General features: G+C 42.5%; 1 protein-coding gene across 3 annotated transcripts in view; it reads right to left on the bottom strand.

The window, feature by feature from the left end:
* SERINC5 (serine incorporator 5) overlaps positions 1 to 18,328 on the bottom strand; it is a 92,722-nt gene that overhangs the window by 50,464 nt on the left and 23,930 nt on the right. For all 3 annotated transcript variants that reach the window (XR_012799896.1, XM_075590678.1, XM_075590688.1), the window contains exon 2: positions 8,558 to 8,725. Coding sequence is in view for 2 of the 3 variants with exons in the window: in XM_075590678.1 (XP_075446793.1) it covers positions 8,558 to 8,725 (168 nt within the window). In the remaining variant the exon portion in view is untranslated. The remainder of the gene's footprint in view (positions 1 to 8,557; positions 8,726 to 18,328) is intronic.

Raw genomic sequence — 18,328 nt, 5'->3', positions numbered from 1 at the left:
AGAATGACGGGGGCAGCAAGGAGGGCTTTAACACGATGGGGACAAAATATGTGTGATGGTAACTCACTCAGTCTCCCTAGCCCCTGCTGTGCCCGGTGTGGAGTACGCTCTACTCACGATCAGACCACCGCCTGGCTCCCCTTCTATCCAGTTGCAGCCCTGACGCTCAGAAGCGTCTCCCTGGAACATCCGGTGGTGAATGCTGATCCTCTCGCGTGACAACAGAAACAGGTAAAGATCGATATCCATCTGCTCCGTGAAAAAATGATAGGAACTCACCAGCAAAGAAGTTAAAAGCTAATTTATTAAACTACATAAAAAACAAAAAAACAAACAGTACAAAGTACTCTCCCACGCGTTTCATGCCCACTATGGCGCTTTTTCAAGGAGTCCTTGAAAAAGCGCCATAGTGGGCGTGAAACGCGTGGGAGAGTACTTTGTACTGTTGTTTTTTTTTTATGTAGTTTAATAAATTAGCTTTTAACTTCTTTGCTGGTGAGTTCCTATCATTTTTTCACGGAGCGGATGGATATCGATCTTTACCTGTTTCTATAAACTTATAATCAGTCAGAGAATAGCAATGCTTTCCATAACTTTTCGTTTAATCTTTGGGTTTATTTCAGGATAAACCGCTGTGGATTTCAGGGGCCTTTCTTTTCATTGCATCCGTGTCAGATTTTCCATCTTCTGGTCTAAGAGAAGACAGGCGCACATCACTGGGAAGAGGGAGGGTGATCGCCTCTCAGGACAGCACAATAGCAGAGTCCTTACAACCAGTCGTTTTAAATCTTATAGACTGAAAGGCAGTGCTATTATTTATTTTGCAACTGTAGTGAATAGCTGTCACATACACTACAGCCATCATTGCTTAGCTCAGTGGTTTACAACCTTTTTTTGGTTAAGGAACCCTAAGTGAAATTCTGAGGAACCCCAACCCTCTCTAATAGCGCGTCTGAGATCAGGTTCATTGTAAGGAACCCCAACCCTCTTTAATAGCGCGTCTGTGATCAGATGCATTGTAAGGAACCCCAACCCTCTCTTATAGCAACTCAGAGATCAGATGCATTGTCAATTCTTCTATATTTGATACAATTTTCAAATGACCAGAAAATTGCAGGGAACCCTTTAGGGATGTCCGGGGGGGGTCCCAAGGGTTCAAGGAACCCTGGTTGAAAAACACTGGCTTAGCTCGTCAGGTACCTCAGAAAAGGTTGTCTAGGCATTTCAGCGCAACAATTAAGAATTCATGAAAAATTGTTAATTTAAAAAAAGTTTTGTCCCCCTCTCCATGAGATACAGCTCAGCATAATGCACATAGCCTGGTGGCAGATACGGTCAGAGTCAGACAGCTATAAAGTTTAGACAGAAAGCAGACGAAGAAAGAAAGTGTGAGGAGAAAGCAAGAATGCTGGAGGAGAGAGTGGCAGAAAGAATTGATGACATGATAAGGTATTAAAAGATGGGGTGGGGAGAGAGAAGGGAGGGAAAGGGGAAAAAAAAGTCAAACCCATCATTATTTTGCAGAGGGTGAGGTTGGCTGAGCCCTAGTTCATAAAAATGTGCGTGAAAAAACAGAAAGTGAATCCCTGCGCTACTCCCATTGGGCTAACAATAAATGGGGAAATAAATATACATAGTGAAACCCAAGGCCGCGTTTATAGTGCAGGCAACGTGACCGATGACGTCACCCATCGCCACTGGCAAAAGTTGCACTTTAGTTCGGAGCGATGTTGCTGGCGACAAGGCCAGTGACGTCACAAAGGGGGCGGCCAGAGTGCAGTACGCGCTCTGTCATTGGTGTAGAGAAAGTCACATGTGGCAACTGTCTCTCCCAAAATCAACTTTCAATGGATTAAAAAAAAACGCAGCTCCATCGCGCTTACTATAAGCGCATGCGACGGATACAATGTATTTGTTTTGGTGTGATGTCGCGTCGCCGGGCACTATAAGCGCAGCCTAAACTGTAAGACAAAAGGAGACTTTTGGTTACATCCTTTGATCAAATAATGACAAGCCTGCTATTTGATCAAAGGATGTAACCAAAAGTCTCCTTTTGTCTTACAGACTTCGGTTTCACTATGCATATTTATTTCCCCATTTATTGTTAGCCCAATGGGAGAAGCGCAGGGATTTACATATTTATGGCCAATCTAGTGTGTTTGTGTGTGTGTGTGTGTATATATATACACACACTTTTTTTTAACCCTTTACTGCCCTTTAACCCCCTTAATGCAGAGATATTTAAAAAAAAAAAAAAGACGATCTATATAAAAAACTCATATTGCTGAAAAAATGAGTAAAATGGAATCTCTACAAATTAGTTCATTTGGTCACACCTACAAAAAAAAAGCTAGGGAAATCCCCCACCAGTGTATAATATGGAAATTAACCTATTGAAAAAGAGAATGTTCAGCCGCGGTGAGAAATATGGGTCAGTGGCGCGCATGACACAAAACCTGAAACGGTCTGATAATGATTGTGATGTAGCTGTCGAGGTTTGTATTAGAAGGTGCAGTCCCACACAATACCATATATAAGGAGTGCAGCGATTTGTTTCATAGGCTAAAAATAGGCTAGGGTGACTTAAAGCAGCAATCCTGCCATCCTCCCTCTGCTTATTAGTCCGTGGGACCCACAGGACTTGGAGTCCATACGGACTTCCTGAATGGGAAGGAGAACATTAATAACGTAACCGGTAGGTAACATGGAAACCAGGGGATCCATGTAGCTAAAAACAGCATGATTCTGCTTCTGGGAACCCCTTGGAAAAATAATAATTTTTCTTTTTTTAAAGCTGACCTATGCTCCCGTTACCTCCTGGAACCCCTGGTTCTTTATAGTTTATGCCAGTTCTGACAAGAAACAAACCCCTACATATATGTCCGATTCATCACGAGTAGAAAGTCGCAACATCGTCTCCCAAAGACGTTACAACATTCTTTTGGGAGCCAGACATAACCCTGACAGCACATTTGTGTGTTGACCGGGCACGTATTATTTCCTGGTAGAGAACCCTGCTCATCGGACAGTTGATCATGACCATGACCATTATTTCAAGCATTGTAAACTGAATTTTATGGCAGATATTACTGCTCTTGTCGTGGTCCTCTTTCTTAACTGGTGTCCATAAATCTGATTATTAGAGCAAACAAAATTCACAATCATTGAATTTGATGAAAGAAAAGAACCATTTGGCACACCTAGTCTGACCATTTTTCTAATCTGATGCCAAACCTCACGCCCGGTTCGATCTTTGGCTTTCTATCATATGTAGAATAGCCTTCATGTCTACTCAAAGTATTTTTTAATGCCATTATTAGATTAGTCCCTACCACCGCTGTTGGGACGCCATTCCATGAATCCACCACTCTTTATGTACTTCTTCACATTCCCCCCCACCCTCCAGCTTCAGAGCATAACTTCCTGTTGTAATACCTCTTTCTCTGAAACATACTTCATGATAAACAAATAAATAAATAGAGCCTATCTTTCTATCTATTACGGGTCAGTCATTCACCCGCCCCCCCCCACCCCTCTCCCTTCCCTCCTGCACGCTGTTCTTATTGAGGTCCTTTAATCTTTCCTGAGAAGTTTTATGATGTGGACTATTTTAACCCTCGTCACCTGATTTCCGCCTCACCATCTCTGATCAGGGTTCCTGATTTAATTGAAAACAAAAAAAGGACCACAGAGTGACTTGCTAACACTTGTATTTCTTTACAAAAACCTACCAGTGTCATTTTGTTACTGGTCATGAGTGGGGACTGCAACTTTAACAGACATCATGACATACTGAACTTCATTGATATAGGTGCTTTTGAGACATCACAAGCCTGTTCTCTCAGTGGTTTTCAACTTTTTTTTTGGTTAATGAGCCCTAGAATTATATTGTGAAGTTCTGCAGAACCCCAACTCTCTCTAATAGCACATCTGAGATCAGATGCATTGTAAGAAACCCCCAACCCTCTCTAATAGCACGTCTGAGATCTGATAGATTGTAAGGAAGCCCAACCCTCTCTAATAGCACGTCTGAGATCTGATAGATTGTAAATTCTTCTATATTTGGTACAATTTTCAAATAACCTGAAAATTATAGGGAACCCTTATGGGATGCGCACGGAACCCAAGGGTTCCTAGGAACTCTGGATGAAAAACACTGATCTAGATCTATGAAGAACTCTCATGTTGATTCATTAAGAGGTTTTATCGGTCTCAATAATAAGCAAAGACACAGAGAACACACTGTTTTTTAGGCAGAAAGGAAACGTGACAGAGCAGTTGAATAACTGTAGAAACAATCAGTGACCGTGTTGATTACCAAGATATAGAGAATGCAAAAAAGTTCTCACTGTTGGATATGGACTCTCATGAAATGGTTACATTGAAGAACCAAGTGTATCCCTTGACGGGACAAAAACTGTGGAGGGAAAAAGGATTTGATAAAATGTAAGAATATAAACTCTGTAAAGTTGGTGTGTTCCCCAGATGGCATTAGAGTCTCTTGGAAAAGCGCTGTATAAAGAAATACCAGTTCTCTTTATGCAGGTTTGTCAGCTTCTATCATTATTTTCTTCATTTGGGGATATTCTTATGATTATTTATGATCATTGTGTGTATATGGCAATTTGTGTTTGTACTATTTACAATATAGATTTCTGATTTTGACTTCATATTGAGACTTGGGATTTTTTTTTCTGCTTTCGCTTATTAAACAGGAAAATAAAAATATAGGTAGGTTGATTTTGAAGATAGGACGATTTCAAGTGTAAATAATAAAGATGCTATATTGTCTATATAGATATATATTCAGAATGCAACTACAATTATTAGCTACCTCTGCAAAGGTAAGAAGATAAAATCAGTCTGAAGACAGGCAGGTGTAGAAATGCTTTATGTGATTTAAGAAACGGTATATGTTTAATGTCTGCCGAGTTTGGAATCAAAAGGTTAGTTAAATATTTAGTAAGAAAATACAATAGAAATTGGTGGTAAAAGATAAGGAACATCGGATTAAACTAGTTATTTAGTGACAGAACAAAGAAGGGTCTTCTAAATCAAAGTAAATATTGCTAAATGAAGAAACATTGTTCTAATGTTGATAACTAAGAACATTTTGCGCGGACAGTGAGAAAAACAGGTGATTGCTATGTTTAGACAGGCTAAGGAAATGTATAAAGATTGTACAGTATTTGGATTGATAGAAGTCAGAATCATTTAACACCACCAAGCTAAGAACAACCAAGCTCAAGATTCCCCACTCTATAACTACATTCTATACGCCTGAATGATGCAACCGACTGAAATGATGCTGTAAAAGAGGTTTTCTATATTAAAAGGTGGGATATTTATTTGCACCCATCTAATGAGCAGAATGTTCAGATTTCGAGAATACATTTAATAATACAGCAGCAGTACCGGCCCTTCTAAGAAAAGGAAAGGAAAGGGAAGCTCGCTAAACAATCCGACCAGTTTCTTTGTTTTTTTTACTCTGCGGTAATAAGATTTACACCTGATCTGGCAATAGGTCAAATCACAATATCAGATAATATCAGAACCGTTGAGACTTGTCCCCATTTTTGATAACCCAGATTTTGGCCCAGGATTGTACACGCATAGATTTGACTTATGGAAGTCTAAGAATATCAAAGATATAGGGGATTTGTTATTTAAGGGTAAACTGATGAATTTTGGGGAATTCTGTCAGAAATACTCTCTCTCAAGCTCTGAGGTTTTCAGATTTCTACAAGTTTGTCATTATGTTAAGCAGATTTCTCCAAATGGGATTTCCCCCAGATAGCTCCTCAAATACTCTGAAAATACCAAAAGGGACTTATCTCTACTATAAGCTATAAATGATATAAGCCATATCACCATCCAACTCCTCTGGATACCAACATCTCCTATACCCATTGATATATGGAGCAATGGGCTCAGGATCTCCAGATAGAAATCATGATGGAGGGCTGGGAAGATATTTGGGATAATGCAATAAATACATCTGTATGTACAATAACAAAGGAGGATATTCACAATATTATCTATAGATGATATCTTACACCACCCCCCTTCCAACCTCCTGAGTGAGGCAGATTTTCCAAAGGAACACAAATTTATGTTGGAGAGGCTGTGGAGCGGTGGGTGATATGTCCCATATCTGGTGGTTCTGCCCAAAAATACAAAGGTTTTGGGTAAAAGGTGCAGAAACAGATAGGAGAAACTATTGAAATAATGATCCCTCTAGACCCGCTTACAATGGTTCTGGAGAAACCTTTAAAGAATATGAACTGAATACAAGCAAATTGCTATTACATATTCTGACCGCGGCAAAACGCTCAATGGCAGGGGCCTGGAAAAAGACTCGGCCTCCATCTAGGAAAGAGATTATACAGAGAGTAAATGAGGTTCAAACAATGGAGGGACTAACGGCATTTATAAGGCATAAATCTAGACATTTCCATAATGTATGGGGACCGTGGTATATTAGGGAGAGACAGTGATTAACATTAGGTCGAGTGTTGCTGTCTCTACAAGGGAGATGATTATGGCAAGATGTGGGTTGATGTTATTGCCTGACAATATGTTTATGGACCACGTTGTTGTATTTGGTGGTACTCCCCTTTCCCTTCCCCCGATTTTTTAATTTTCTGTATCCTTTCCGAATTTCTTTGAAAAACGAATAAAAATGTAAAAAAAAAGGAGTTATATAATGACCGGTGCACGGGAACAATAGGAGGGACCCTTAACCCTCCCAAATCTATAAGGCAACAAAGGTAATGTCCCATTCTTGAGAATAAACACTGGAATATGCCAAAAAATAGATTTTATTGTAATAGAAATGTACAATAAAGGAAATATATATATATTACATTTCTATTAAAATATAATCTATTTTTTAGCATATTCCAGTGTTTTTTTCAGTTTATTGAAAGTTTTATTGTTGACAAATAAAAAAATAAGTTTAAAAAAAACCCAGGAAAATAATTAAGATCATAATAAAGGATCCATCGACTTAACATTTGCCTTGACACAGACCCCCATAGTTTCTCAAACTGGAAAGAAAATACAATTGTATCTGATAGAGCAGGGGTGCGCAAACTTGGGGGGCACAGGGGCACTGTGACATCACATGACTCGTGGTGTCATTTGACACTTGACATAAGATAAGGGGGGGGGGGCACGAGAAGTGGGAGCAGGGCAAACAGTTTGTGCATCGCTGTACAGAGCATGCTGTGTGGACATTGCTGCTCTCTCCAGCTTTGTGGACATGTTATTGTGCAAGAGGTTGGGATGTTAACATTTCCTTGTGGTATTTTTTTTAACCCATTGTGGATTGGAAGCGGGAGTTAACCTGCAGCAATGAGTAAAGTCTGGTAAACGCTGTGAGTTAGCCTCTGTGCACAACTATGATACACGCAAGGCAAACCCATCTCTGCCTCTAATGACTATTTACCATGTATTGTGAAAACACACCACTATCTTCTGGGCCACACAAACATAGTTATTATAGGATACCTTGTGTTTTGGTAGCGTGGGTCGGGCAGAGAAATGAGAGGCGGACTGTTTCAGACCAAAATAAAACGGATCATGGTGATATGTACAAGATATTAAATGGGACTTTCTGCATTTTGCTTTCTTCTTTTTTTTTAAAGGACAATGTATTTGTATTTATTTAATCTTTTAAATTCAAGTTTTTATTATTGTAACCATATGCTTAGAAGGGTGTGGCTACCGGGAACCCTGTATGGAGCCAAGTACCTCTCCTGAATTACACAGCTTTTCAACACAGACTGGGTTAAAGAAATGCATAGCCAGTAAAACCTAGTCACAGAACGCGGTTTCAACCTTTTTGGTCTCATCGGTGCAAGGATGGTTATACAACATGAATACAACATGAATTTGGGATACAGGTTTCGATTACACCTTAGATAACTTATGGTTGGTAAGAAAAGTGACAAAACGCCTCCACTGTATAGGGCACAGCAAATAAAAATATCAACTGTGAACACATTTATATATCTCAGACAGGGTCTGCAAACCTGCTTTCCACCATTATCACCTAGCATGCAGTGCTTTCATAGCAACTGGGGATTCTGGGAAATTACATGCAAATGAGCACACAGTGGAGAGTTTGTGTCACTTTTGTTTCTACCAGAACTTATTTAATGGGTGTATATAAAGGCAAATTGTCAACACCCACTTCTTTCCTTTACTCTTTTTTTGAAAAGCCATTATGATGCTATTTGCCAAGTATCTGAAAGAGAGGGCCAGAGAGAGCCAGAGAGGGGCAGAGAGAGCCAGAGAGGGGCAGAGAGGGCCAGAGAGGGCCAGAGAGGGGCAGAGAGTAAAGACATTCGCTGTATCTACTGAAAAAAGACACCATCCTGTCTCAAAGGACACAAATAAGTATAAACTTCACTTTAGAAATGTGCGTAGGAAATAAATTACACGGTTACATTGTTTCTAAAATACATATTTTCTTCTCCTATGTGGGACTAACCCACGAAGGGCACGGCAAATGCTGCAAAACAGACACACGGGGCGTGTATTTGAAACTTACGTTTTTGTTCATGAAATCGGCCACGGTTGGGGACATCATGACGCAGCAGACGATGGACACCAGAATGAAGTAAAAGGCGTACATGACGCGGGTACTCGTAGACTGCTTGATTTTGGGGCAGCAGCTGCAACAAAGCACACACGCTGCGGTCCCGCAGCAGCAGGCCACCTGCAGGAGGAGAAACACGTCTCGTTACTCATATCAGAGACAGAATCCTCGGTCCCCTGTTGGGGTTCTCTCACTGTAATCCGCTCTGGGAGGTGGCCTGTGTGTCATCATTTCCAAATGATTTGCTTCCCACTTGTGGTTTATCATTAAAAAGGAGCACGCAATATCCTACATGTATTTTTTTTTAAATAAATTAGTTCTGTATAATTAGATAATACTGACGTTTATTTATTGCTTTAATTCAACTCATAATGACATTTTTAATTGGAATTTTAATATAATGAGCATCCTTTGATTTCTATGGCAGGTTTTAGCCTACCTCTCCAGCAGCAACACTTTCCTGTTTGTGATTATTTGTTTCCAATATTCCCAGCAGTTTGAGCTGCAAACTGTTACAGTAGATAATGTTACCGCAGTAATATAAGAATACATTGTAGCTGCTGAGTTACACAGACTAAAAGGATTGATTTCAACTGAAAGGCAGCCATTTAGTGAACCCCGGGAAGCAGGATCTTTGCTGATCGATTGCAGGAGAATAAATCGATCGGCAGTGTAGGTAATTTGTTTTCAATTAAAAAGGTCATCAAAAGGCTGCATATATTTAAAAAAACAAAAAACTATTTTTTGTTTTAAGTGCTGCCTGGATTGCCTCTTTAAAACAAAAAGGTTGAAATTAATGGACTTTTTTTTTTTCTCTCAACCTAATTTACACTTTGTTACAAAAATCACACGGATTTAGAGAAGCCCCAGATAGAATAAATCTTTTGCGTTCCATTTTAGATTTAATTGGTGCCACACACATCCACGAGCGATTTGAAGCTCAGTGGAAGTAGGATTATGGGTAGTCTGTCACATTTTAAATTGACCTATTGCACGCTTCACTCGTTTTTGTTTTTTTCCCATGTAATGAACTAAATTATTGGTTTTAAATATCACGTCAATTACATATTTTATACATTTGAAAATCCATGTTCATAACATTTAACAAAGATTGTTGCCCAGAAATGTTTAGGCGAACAACCAACGGAATTCTTGACACTAAATAATATTGTAAAGAGATTTAACATTCTGCAATTTGCTCTTGTTTAAAAGCAGGAGATCTCAGACTCTTCCCTCAGCGTGGACATTGTTCTCCCTTTTATATGAAGGAGCAATAGGTTTACTTACACACTCCCTTCTCCCTGGGCTCAAGGAGTCGTTTAGTGATAACATAGGCCCTTATTCTGCCAAATGCAAATAGTGCCGATCCGGCATGAACGTGAATGGGGATTTCCGTGAGAGAGTCTCCAGGTCGTCGCTGTTTGCACTTTGCAGAAGAAGAGCCGTAGTCTTGGAAGCGAGCGAGCCCAGTTCAAATCCCGGTGTCGGCTCTCGGTGAGACCATTGCCAAGTCACTTTATTTTTAATATACAATTCTATGTACAGCACTGCGTACCTTGTCAGCATCACAAAAAAAACATATATTATATAAACATATTTTGACATTTGTTTAGGTTCCTTCTGCAGTAATGGGAGTTAAAAATTCAATTACATTTTCAAGCAGGAGCAGATAATGCCCTTAATTGCTAGGAAAGGAGGTGCTGTAACCTGCACATTTGCAGCCTTGTCACAGTACTTGCATACACTCTGTACACATTTCCTGCCATTTTGCCCTCAGCCCTAACATTTCTCAAAAGATCAGCTACGCGTTCCTTTTATGCTATTCGGGTATGTTTTGTTTTAATCCCAGAAGGAAAAGCAGAGTTAGTTTTATAGAAAAAAGTTAAAACACATATATGCCTCAAGAGTGGATGGACTCATAGCGACACATTATACAGAATTACCCAGTCTGTTAGATAAGGGTTTGATTGCAAAAAGAGCAAATAGAAATAGTCACGTGTCTGAGAGGTCCACAAACCTGCCTTTCCACATTATGTCCAAGGCTGAGGACCCGCTGCGGTGGGCGGCGTGCGTCACTCACCAGCTCCTGAGTTCCTCCCGAGCCGGCCCCAGTCCCTACTTGCTGCAAGGCTCGCTGCGCACTGACGCGTCAGCCAGCAGGGGATCCACGAGGATCGTGACCCCGAGCGGCGATGCATCACGTGGTGTGGCAGGGAGCCAATGAGGAGGGGAGAACGCCGGCAGGGGGGTGGATTCTTGTGGATGGCGGCTGTGTGTGTGAACGTTGTATTGAGAGGGCTAAAACAATATCAGCCAGGTCCCCTTATGGTACATACACACAGACACACACACACACACACACACACACACACACACACACACACACACAAAAGCCATGGCCACGCCCTCCCGTGCCGAAAAAAGTTAACTGCAGACCGCAGATCACGGTGCAGAAGCTTGCATACAATGCTTCCACTGCAGCCAGGGATTCTGGGTAATGACATGCAAATGAACACTTAAGTGTCTAAAAAGCAACGACTGCTCAACTGCTCTTACCTAGACTTATCTGCACATCTCATTACAGAAGTGGGTGCAGTTGTACACATTTTGTAGCACCCGGAACCCTCTCCCACCTCTGGAAATGTAAAATGTTTCATTCTAATTAGGCCCGGGCCATAGAGCACTCAGGCGTGCTGAGGCGTGCTGAGCCGCTCTGAACAGATGCAGAACGCCCCTGCATCTGCTATCAGCGCGGCTATAGTTTCTCCCTGCTCATGCGCGCTGATGCGCGCTGAGGAGGAGAAACTATTCCCCGAGCGCCAAATTGAAATTTGGTGCTCGGGGAAGCGGAGGAGCGGTCACGTGACCGCTCCCATCCAATGGGGCTGCAGTCGGTTCCCTACAGAGCCGCCATTACCAGACAGAAGGTGTTGTGTGTGTGGTGTGTGTGTAGGAGGGGGGGGGGGAGAGGGTGATGCCCCGATTGCTGTCTCCATTCTGCTCCGGTCCCTGCCCCCCTTCCGTGCCCCCCTTCTGCTCCGGTCCCTGCCCCCCTTCTGCTCCGGTCCCTGCCCCCCTTCTGCTCCGGTCCCTGTCTCCTGTGTGTGTGTTGTGTGTGTCTGTGTGTGCATTGTGTGCCTTGTGTGTGTGTGTGTGTGTGTGTTTGCATTGTGTGCATTGTGTGTGTATGTGTATGCATGTGTATGCATGTGTGTGTGTGTATTGTGTATGTGTGTGCATGTGTGTGCATGTGCATGTGTATGCATGTGTGCGTGTGTGTGTGTGTGTGTGTGTGTGTGTGCGTGTATGTGTATGCATGTGTGTGTATGTGTGCATGTGTATGTGTGCATGTGTGTGTATTTATATATAATGTGTATTTGTGTGTGTGTGTATGTGTGTGTGTGTGTATATATATATATATATATATATATATATATATATATATATTATGTGTGCATGTGTGTGTGTATATATAATGTGTGTGTGTATATAATGTGTGTGTGTGTGTGTGTGTGTGTGTGTGTGTGTGTGTGTGTGTGTGTATATATATATATATATATATATATATATAAAATATGTGTATGCATGTGTGTGTGTGTATGTGTGTGTTTGTGTTTGCGTGCGTGCGTGAATATATTTATCAAAGTTGCACAATGTTAATAAATAATTTATTCTCACCACGTCTTTTTTTTTTAATTTTTAAAATATTATATAATATACACACACACACACACGTTCCCCAGTGACACACAAACACACAGAACACTTCAAAGTGACACACACACACACACACACACTGACAGCTACCAAGTGACACACACACACACACAGTGATACCCGCCTCCCAAGCGCGCTTGCTGTCTCCTCTGTCAGGACAGCAAAAAGCTCCTGGTAGCGCGAGCGTCGGCAAGCGAGAGCACTGCTCAGCGACGCTCAGTGCACTATGTCCGAGGCCTAAAGACGTATGCAAGCTTTTGTTATGGTTATATACTCCTAAAGCTTTTCCTATTTGTGGAACACATACCTACAAGTACCATTACCTAATAATTATGGCGCAGATACCGGCTACTAGTCCACTGTTTCCTTCAAACTCCCCCCCCATACACCAAATGTGAAAGCAATGTGACAAGCAGGAGTCTTCCTACAGTGCATTAGGCTGCGTCCACAGACAGCAGCCGTGCGGAGGCTGAGGGAAAGTGGGTGCTTTCCCTGGCCTTTGTTCGCGCGCCGTCCGGGGTGTCTATGGGCGGGCCAGTGTCGTCACGAAGCCGATTCGCACTCATCAGTTGACTGATTTCACGCGCATCACGTGCCCTCTCCCGCACGCTGTATAGACGCGATCACTGCCTTTAGGCAACCAAAAATAGAGCAGAGAGGCGGTGCACTGCTGCCGTCAGGTATTGGAAGATAGAAGATCTACACGCAATGGAGTACAATAAAAGGGTTGTAGTTTATTTGTGCATAAACACTAGAAAAAATATGCTACAGAGCGAACTCTATATGTTTATGCATCACTTATTTTTCAAAGGGACTCTGAACGGAAGTTGGCTTAATTACTACACAGTATACATTATTCTTTCTGGACATTTGATAGTAGCTTCTGCATACGATTTGTAGCATCAGTACTCCTTGGAGCAATTCTAGGATTTCTTTTAACTGCCTTTAGGCAGTCTGATCGTGCAGCGTGCGGACGCGTCAGCGCGGTCTGCCCTTCTATGGACGCAGCTTTAGTCATTAGTGCCCCAAGTGCTCAGGGAAGATATTTACACACGGGTTTTAGGATATCATAAACCGTCTAATGGAATGAAGTCCTGGAGACTAGTGACAGCTCACCAGGTGATTTCCAGGATTTTTTTGAGCTGTGATTAAAGATCATCTTGGGGGTGATTTTTAAATAAATCGAAAATATAATCCATGACAATTTGTGGGCAGTGAATTATGTGATAAATTACTTTTTTTTCTTCTTCTTTCTTGTAACAAAGTCTGTTAAATCTCTGGTGATCCCAAAAACCACAGACAGTTACATCCACTGCTTTTCTGCTAACCCTTCATTAGTCGTAAAGGGGCAGTCGCACAACTAATGAGTGTGACGTGTAATGCAATCCCACGGAGATGGCCAACAAACTTTTGTAAACTATTAAACAATCTAATTGGCCTTGTGTAACCCTTTGGGTGCCGGAAGACAGGTTGCACTCATCCGCATGTCAAATCCGTGATCGCTTGGTGCAACGATAACGTGATCGGGGGCAATACCCACCTCTCCCTCCCCCCCCCCCCATGTCAACGGAAGTGGTGGATATACACTGGCGACACACTTTATTCGAGCTCGGCTAGTCCCACGAATTCGGGTATACCCGGGTGTATTGAGGTTTGTGACTGTTTTCTGCCCGAGTGCATTGAGTTATTTTCCGGCAGGGATTGAAGCATTTTATTCCCGTTGGCTGCAATACTGCACAGTATATATATATATACTGCATTATAATTCATGAATTTATGCCATCTGGTAGACACGCGAAGCATTGCAGCCTATTAAATCCTAATCATTATCATTTAACAGATCAGCCGCCCATCAGCCAGGCATGAACCCAGGCTGGGAAGGCAAACGCAACGGGGCTTGTCAGAGGTGAGGAGCGGCGCATTCCAGGTATCTGCCAGGTACATACTGGGTATTTGCTCGAATAAAGTGTGTCGGTGCAGTACACAATTTGCAATCCGATGGAGCAAATTAAAAACTGAAAGGGTTAAACCAATAGAACCACGCTAAAACCAAAGATGTGACTTCTTTTGTTTTCCTGTAAATCACACGTTGCATATCATAGAGACCTCTGAATGGTAGAGTGTTTGTCAAATCAAGTGTTTTCTTTAACCCTTACCCCACCCTGTGCTCATCTGAGACCCAATAGGGATAAGGGGTGAGAAAAAGGGGGGCTTTGCCTGTGCAAACGCTTGTTGAACACAGCGAGATCAGACAAAAAGGAAGAAGCCAGAGGAAACCAAACCCATCCCACGTCTCAGCTCATTGTGTTTACAAACTAAACTCTAAAAAAATAATGTAAAAATACTTCTCAGATTTTGGTGATAAAGGCGCCAATCACCCAGATGTAACCCCTTAAAAACACATCACTGGCATTAGCACACTTTGGTCCTATGATAGATTGCCCCTTTTAATAATGCTAATTGATGTCATTAGACAAAGTCACGCAAATTCATGTAGCTTGAAATCATTTGTAAAAGTCTGGGAAGTTTTCATGGTTTCCCCTTACAATGGGGGCTCTGATTAGAGGTGATTAGCAATCCTGTGTGCTCCACCTCAGCGTTAACCAAGCACAATGTGTGGCAGCTAAAGGATTAGAGGCACTTGCCAAAAGGTCACACAAGGTCAGTGGCAGGACATGCAGCTTTGCAATTCCTACTTGTAATTTCACACAAAGCAACAATGCCTCACCAACATAAATAACACTTGTCACCTCAGACCACAGCCTGATTCGTATAGGAAACTAGTATGATCAGACAATGGCTACTAGTGTGAAAGCATGTTGCATTTTATGACTATTTAATTTTGGATTAACCGTGTATAAAAAAAAATTAAATTGCACTTTCCTTTGAAATTACTCTGAAATTAGATGCAAAGCCTCAGAATACTCCCATTAATGAAAGAACATGGTAACCCCTCCCCCCCCAAAATGGTATTGTTCCTTACTACTTTAATGAAACATGGTTCTTGGACAACTGCAAATATAAAAGGTGTGAACAGGCAAGCAGTCTATGAGGGAACGTGAACATATGCATTTTTATTTTATTGCACTGCATGTAGGCTATAGCTGCAAACTAATCATGTATTACATTCACTACATATCGGCTACATTTTGCATCCTAATCACTTTTTGTACGTCTCAGTCAAGTACTTTTAAATTAGGCTGAATCATCTAAAATAAGACACATAATTTAGCCAACGTGACTTGAACATTTAAGTATGTTTCTGTAAACCCCTAATCAAGCATTCCATGAATGACAAATTGTTAAACAACTTTAGGCTGCGTCCATAGAGGGGGAGCCGCGCTCCTCCGCGCTGACGCCGAGGCTCGTCTGCGCAATCAGGAGCGATTGCATGAACTAGCAGACGAGCCAGCGTGCGCGATCGGGAGGCAGGGCACTGACGTCACAGGGCCAATAGCCCGCGAAGCGCCGACAACGTCACAGCGCCGTGACGTTGACGCTGCTTCGCTCTGATTGGAGGTTTTCAGCCGACAGCGCGCTCAGAAACAGGTTCTGCTGTCGGCTGAAAATCCCTGCGCCTCAGCGGACGCTCGCGGGAGCCCCCTCTCAAGCCATCCTCATTGAAGAGGACGAGGCTCATCACGGAGCGTCCGCACGGCTCAGCGCTGACTGTCCTATAGACTCAGTCTTAGGATGCGCTTATAGTGCCGGCGACGCCGTGTCAAAACAAATGTATTGCCGCCGTTGCATGCGCGACACAACGGCTTGGTCACGATCGCTGGAAGTCATCTCAATTTCATTTTTCCAGCGACCGCAGATGGACGTCACCGTCGTCGGCACTATAAGTGCAGCCTAAGGTGCAATATGCTTTAATGCTTCTACTTTATTGATAATTCACACTCTCTCCAATATATATGTATATGATAAATAATACTGGGGCTTAGAAATAGTAATTCGCCTAATTGTTTGTTTTCGTACACTGTTTTATTCTAAATGTATCTGACCCAGCTGGTGATATGTCTTTTTTTGACCTGTCATTATGGCAGATAGACTGGCTTATCTGCAATGATGGTGCTAGCGGCCATTTTAATTTCTTTACAATGCTGGGACCAGGTGTGGTAAACGTTTCAGAAGGCACCTCAGCAATTCGGAGACAGTCAAATGATGAAGAGATACAGACCTTCCGGTACATAACATATTCGTTTGTATCATCACTGCAAAGGCACTTCCCACCTGCTGAATCTGAAAACCATCTGTATCCTTTGCCTCCAGATGGGGCTAGGGGGGGAGGGCTGCAATGCATTGCAAAACAGTCCCGTATCGTGGATATGTAGAACATAATACTTTAATTTTTGCCTTAAGTGATTTGATATAGTGGAGGTCTCCACGGCTCTACCCCCATGCTAAACTTTTGGAGAGGCTATTGGGTTAATTGAGCTCTCTTATAGGTTAATTCTTCCTATAGGGATGTCATCCATTCCGGGAAGCTCCCTTAGCCCAGGCTGTCTGACAGTGTGCTCTACACTCCTGTGCCGTGTTATATGATCAGAAAACTAACGCACAAAAGACTTCTCAAAGCTACGCTGCTCGCGAGAAGTGTAATAAGTCCTGCGTCCACGCTGCTGCTGACCGCAATCAATTTTAAATGTGTCCGGCCACGCTCACACAGCGCGCGCTCATGAGCGAGAGCATGTACGCTCACGGGCGCTGGCCGAGACAAATTAAATGGACTTTCAGGCGCGCTGAGGGGTCACATGACCTCCTCAACCAATCAGCGCCAGTGTTTTGGCCACGCCCCCCTCCCCTCCCCTCCCGCTCGCACTGACAATGTTGCCGGACACCTGAACGCTCATGCTTGTAGAGTTGATGGCGTCACCACTCTCAAGCATGAGCGCGGTCCGCAGCCTTACACAGTGCGGTCATGCGTATTCATTGCTGATGAAGTAGATTCTGGGGGTTTTTTTGTGCACATTTATGCTTAACGTAAGATTTCCATTTCAATGTCACCGTGAGACATCCCAACAATGGACTGCTGCTTTAAGACTGTACATTTAATTTTCCTTAGGAAAAACAATCACCGCAAGAATTTCTTCCTTAACAACAGCTGTTTTCCCGAACAAGAGGCCAACTTGAGCCCTGCGAGGAGTAACTGGGGGAGGGAAGGAAAGAGCCAAGAATAAGATAAAGTTCCTCCATGTAACTGGAGGAGTTAAGCAGGAATAAATTCCATCTCACTATCACAGGCTGCTCACTGATACATTCTGTTGGACATAAATTGCATGCAAGCAAGGGAGGGAAAGCACACAGAATATGCTTTGTTTGTAAAACTGTTACACTACAACACTGGGATTGATCGCCAAAAACACATAATATGTAGACATACAATTCATGCGCTGTACAAGAAAACAAAAATCACATATTTCACATCCAAGAAATGGAATATTGCCACATTCTCGCTCTTGTACAAAGCAACATTTTTTTTTAAATATAATATACATTTAGAGGTTCTGTAAATTGAATGGGATGTTTTCAGCATTTATGAGACTTAATGCAGCAATCCCGAGTCTATATAAAAGTGTTATTCAGATTATTTTAGTATCTTGCCTCCCTGCTCTTTTTTCCTTATAATGTTTTTCTACGGTTAAAAACATGGCAGCTTCTAAAGGTTACCATGGCAACATTTACACTGCAATGGCTTCTGTGGAGAGCTTCAGTATAACCTCACAGACACAAAGGCTGCGGCCAAGCAGGGAGCGAGTGCGCTGGCGTTCATGCGCGCCAGAGGGGGGGGCACGACCATGATGTCACGGAGCTGGTTTGCCCTCATTGGGCGAACCCACTCACGTGACTTGCTTGCAGACGACAAATTCAAATTTGCTTGCTGCAATCTGCAAGCAGCTAAGAGCCGAGCAGGCACTTGCTCATGCTGGTCACACACATTGCCTCAATGTGTTTCATAGCGGCCAGCGTGAGCGCGCCTACACTCTCAGCGCCACCCTGGCCGGC

This window comes from Ascaphus truei, chromosome 1 (assembly GCF_040206685.1).
Source record: "Ascaphus truei isolate aAscTru1 chromosome 1, aAscTru1.hap1, whole genome shotgun sequence".
NCBI lineage: Eukaryota > Metazoa > Chordata > Amphibia > Anura > Ascaphidae > Ascaphus > Ascaphus truei.
Note: the sequence above shows the minus strand (reverse complement) of the source record. Positions and strands in the feature narration are given on the sequence as shown.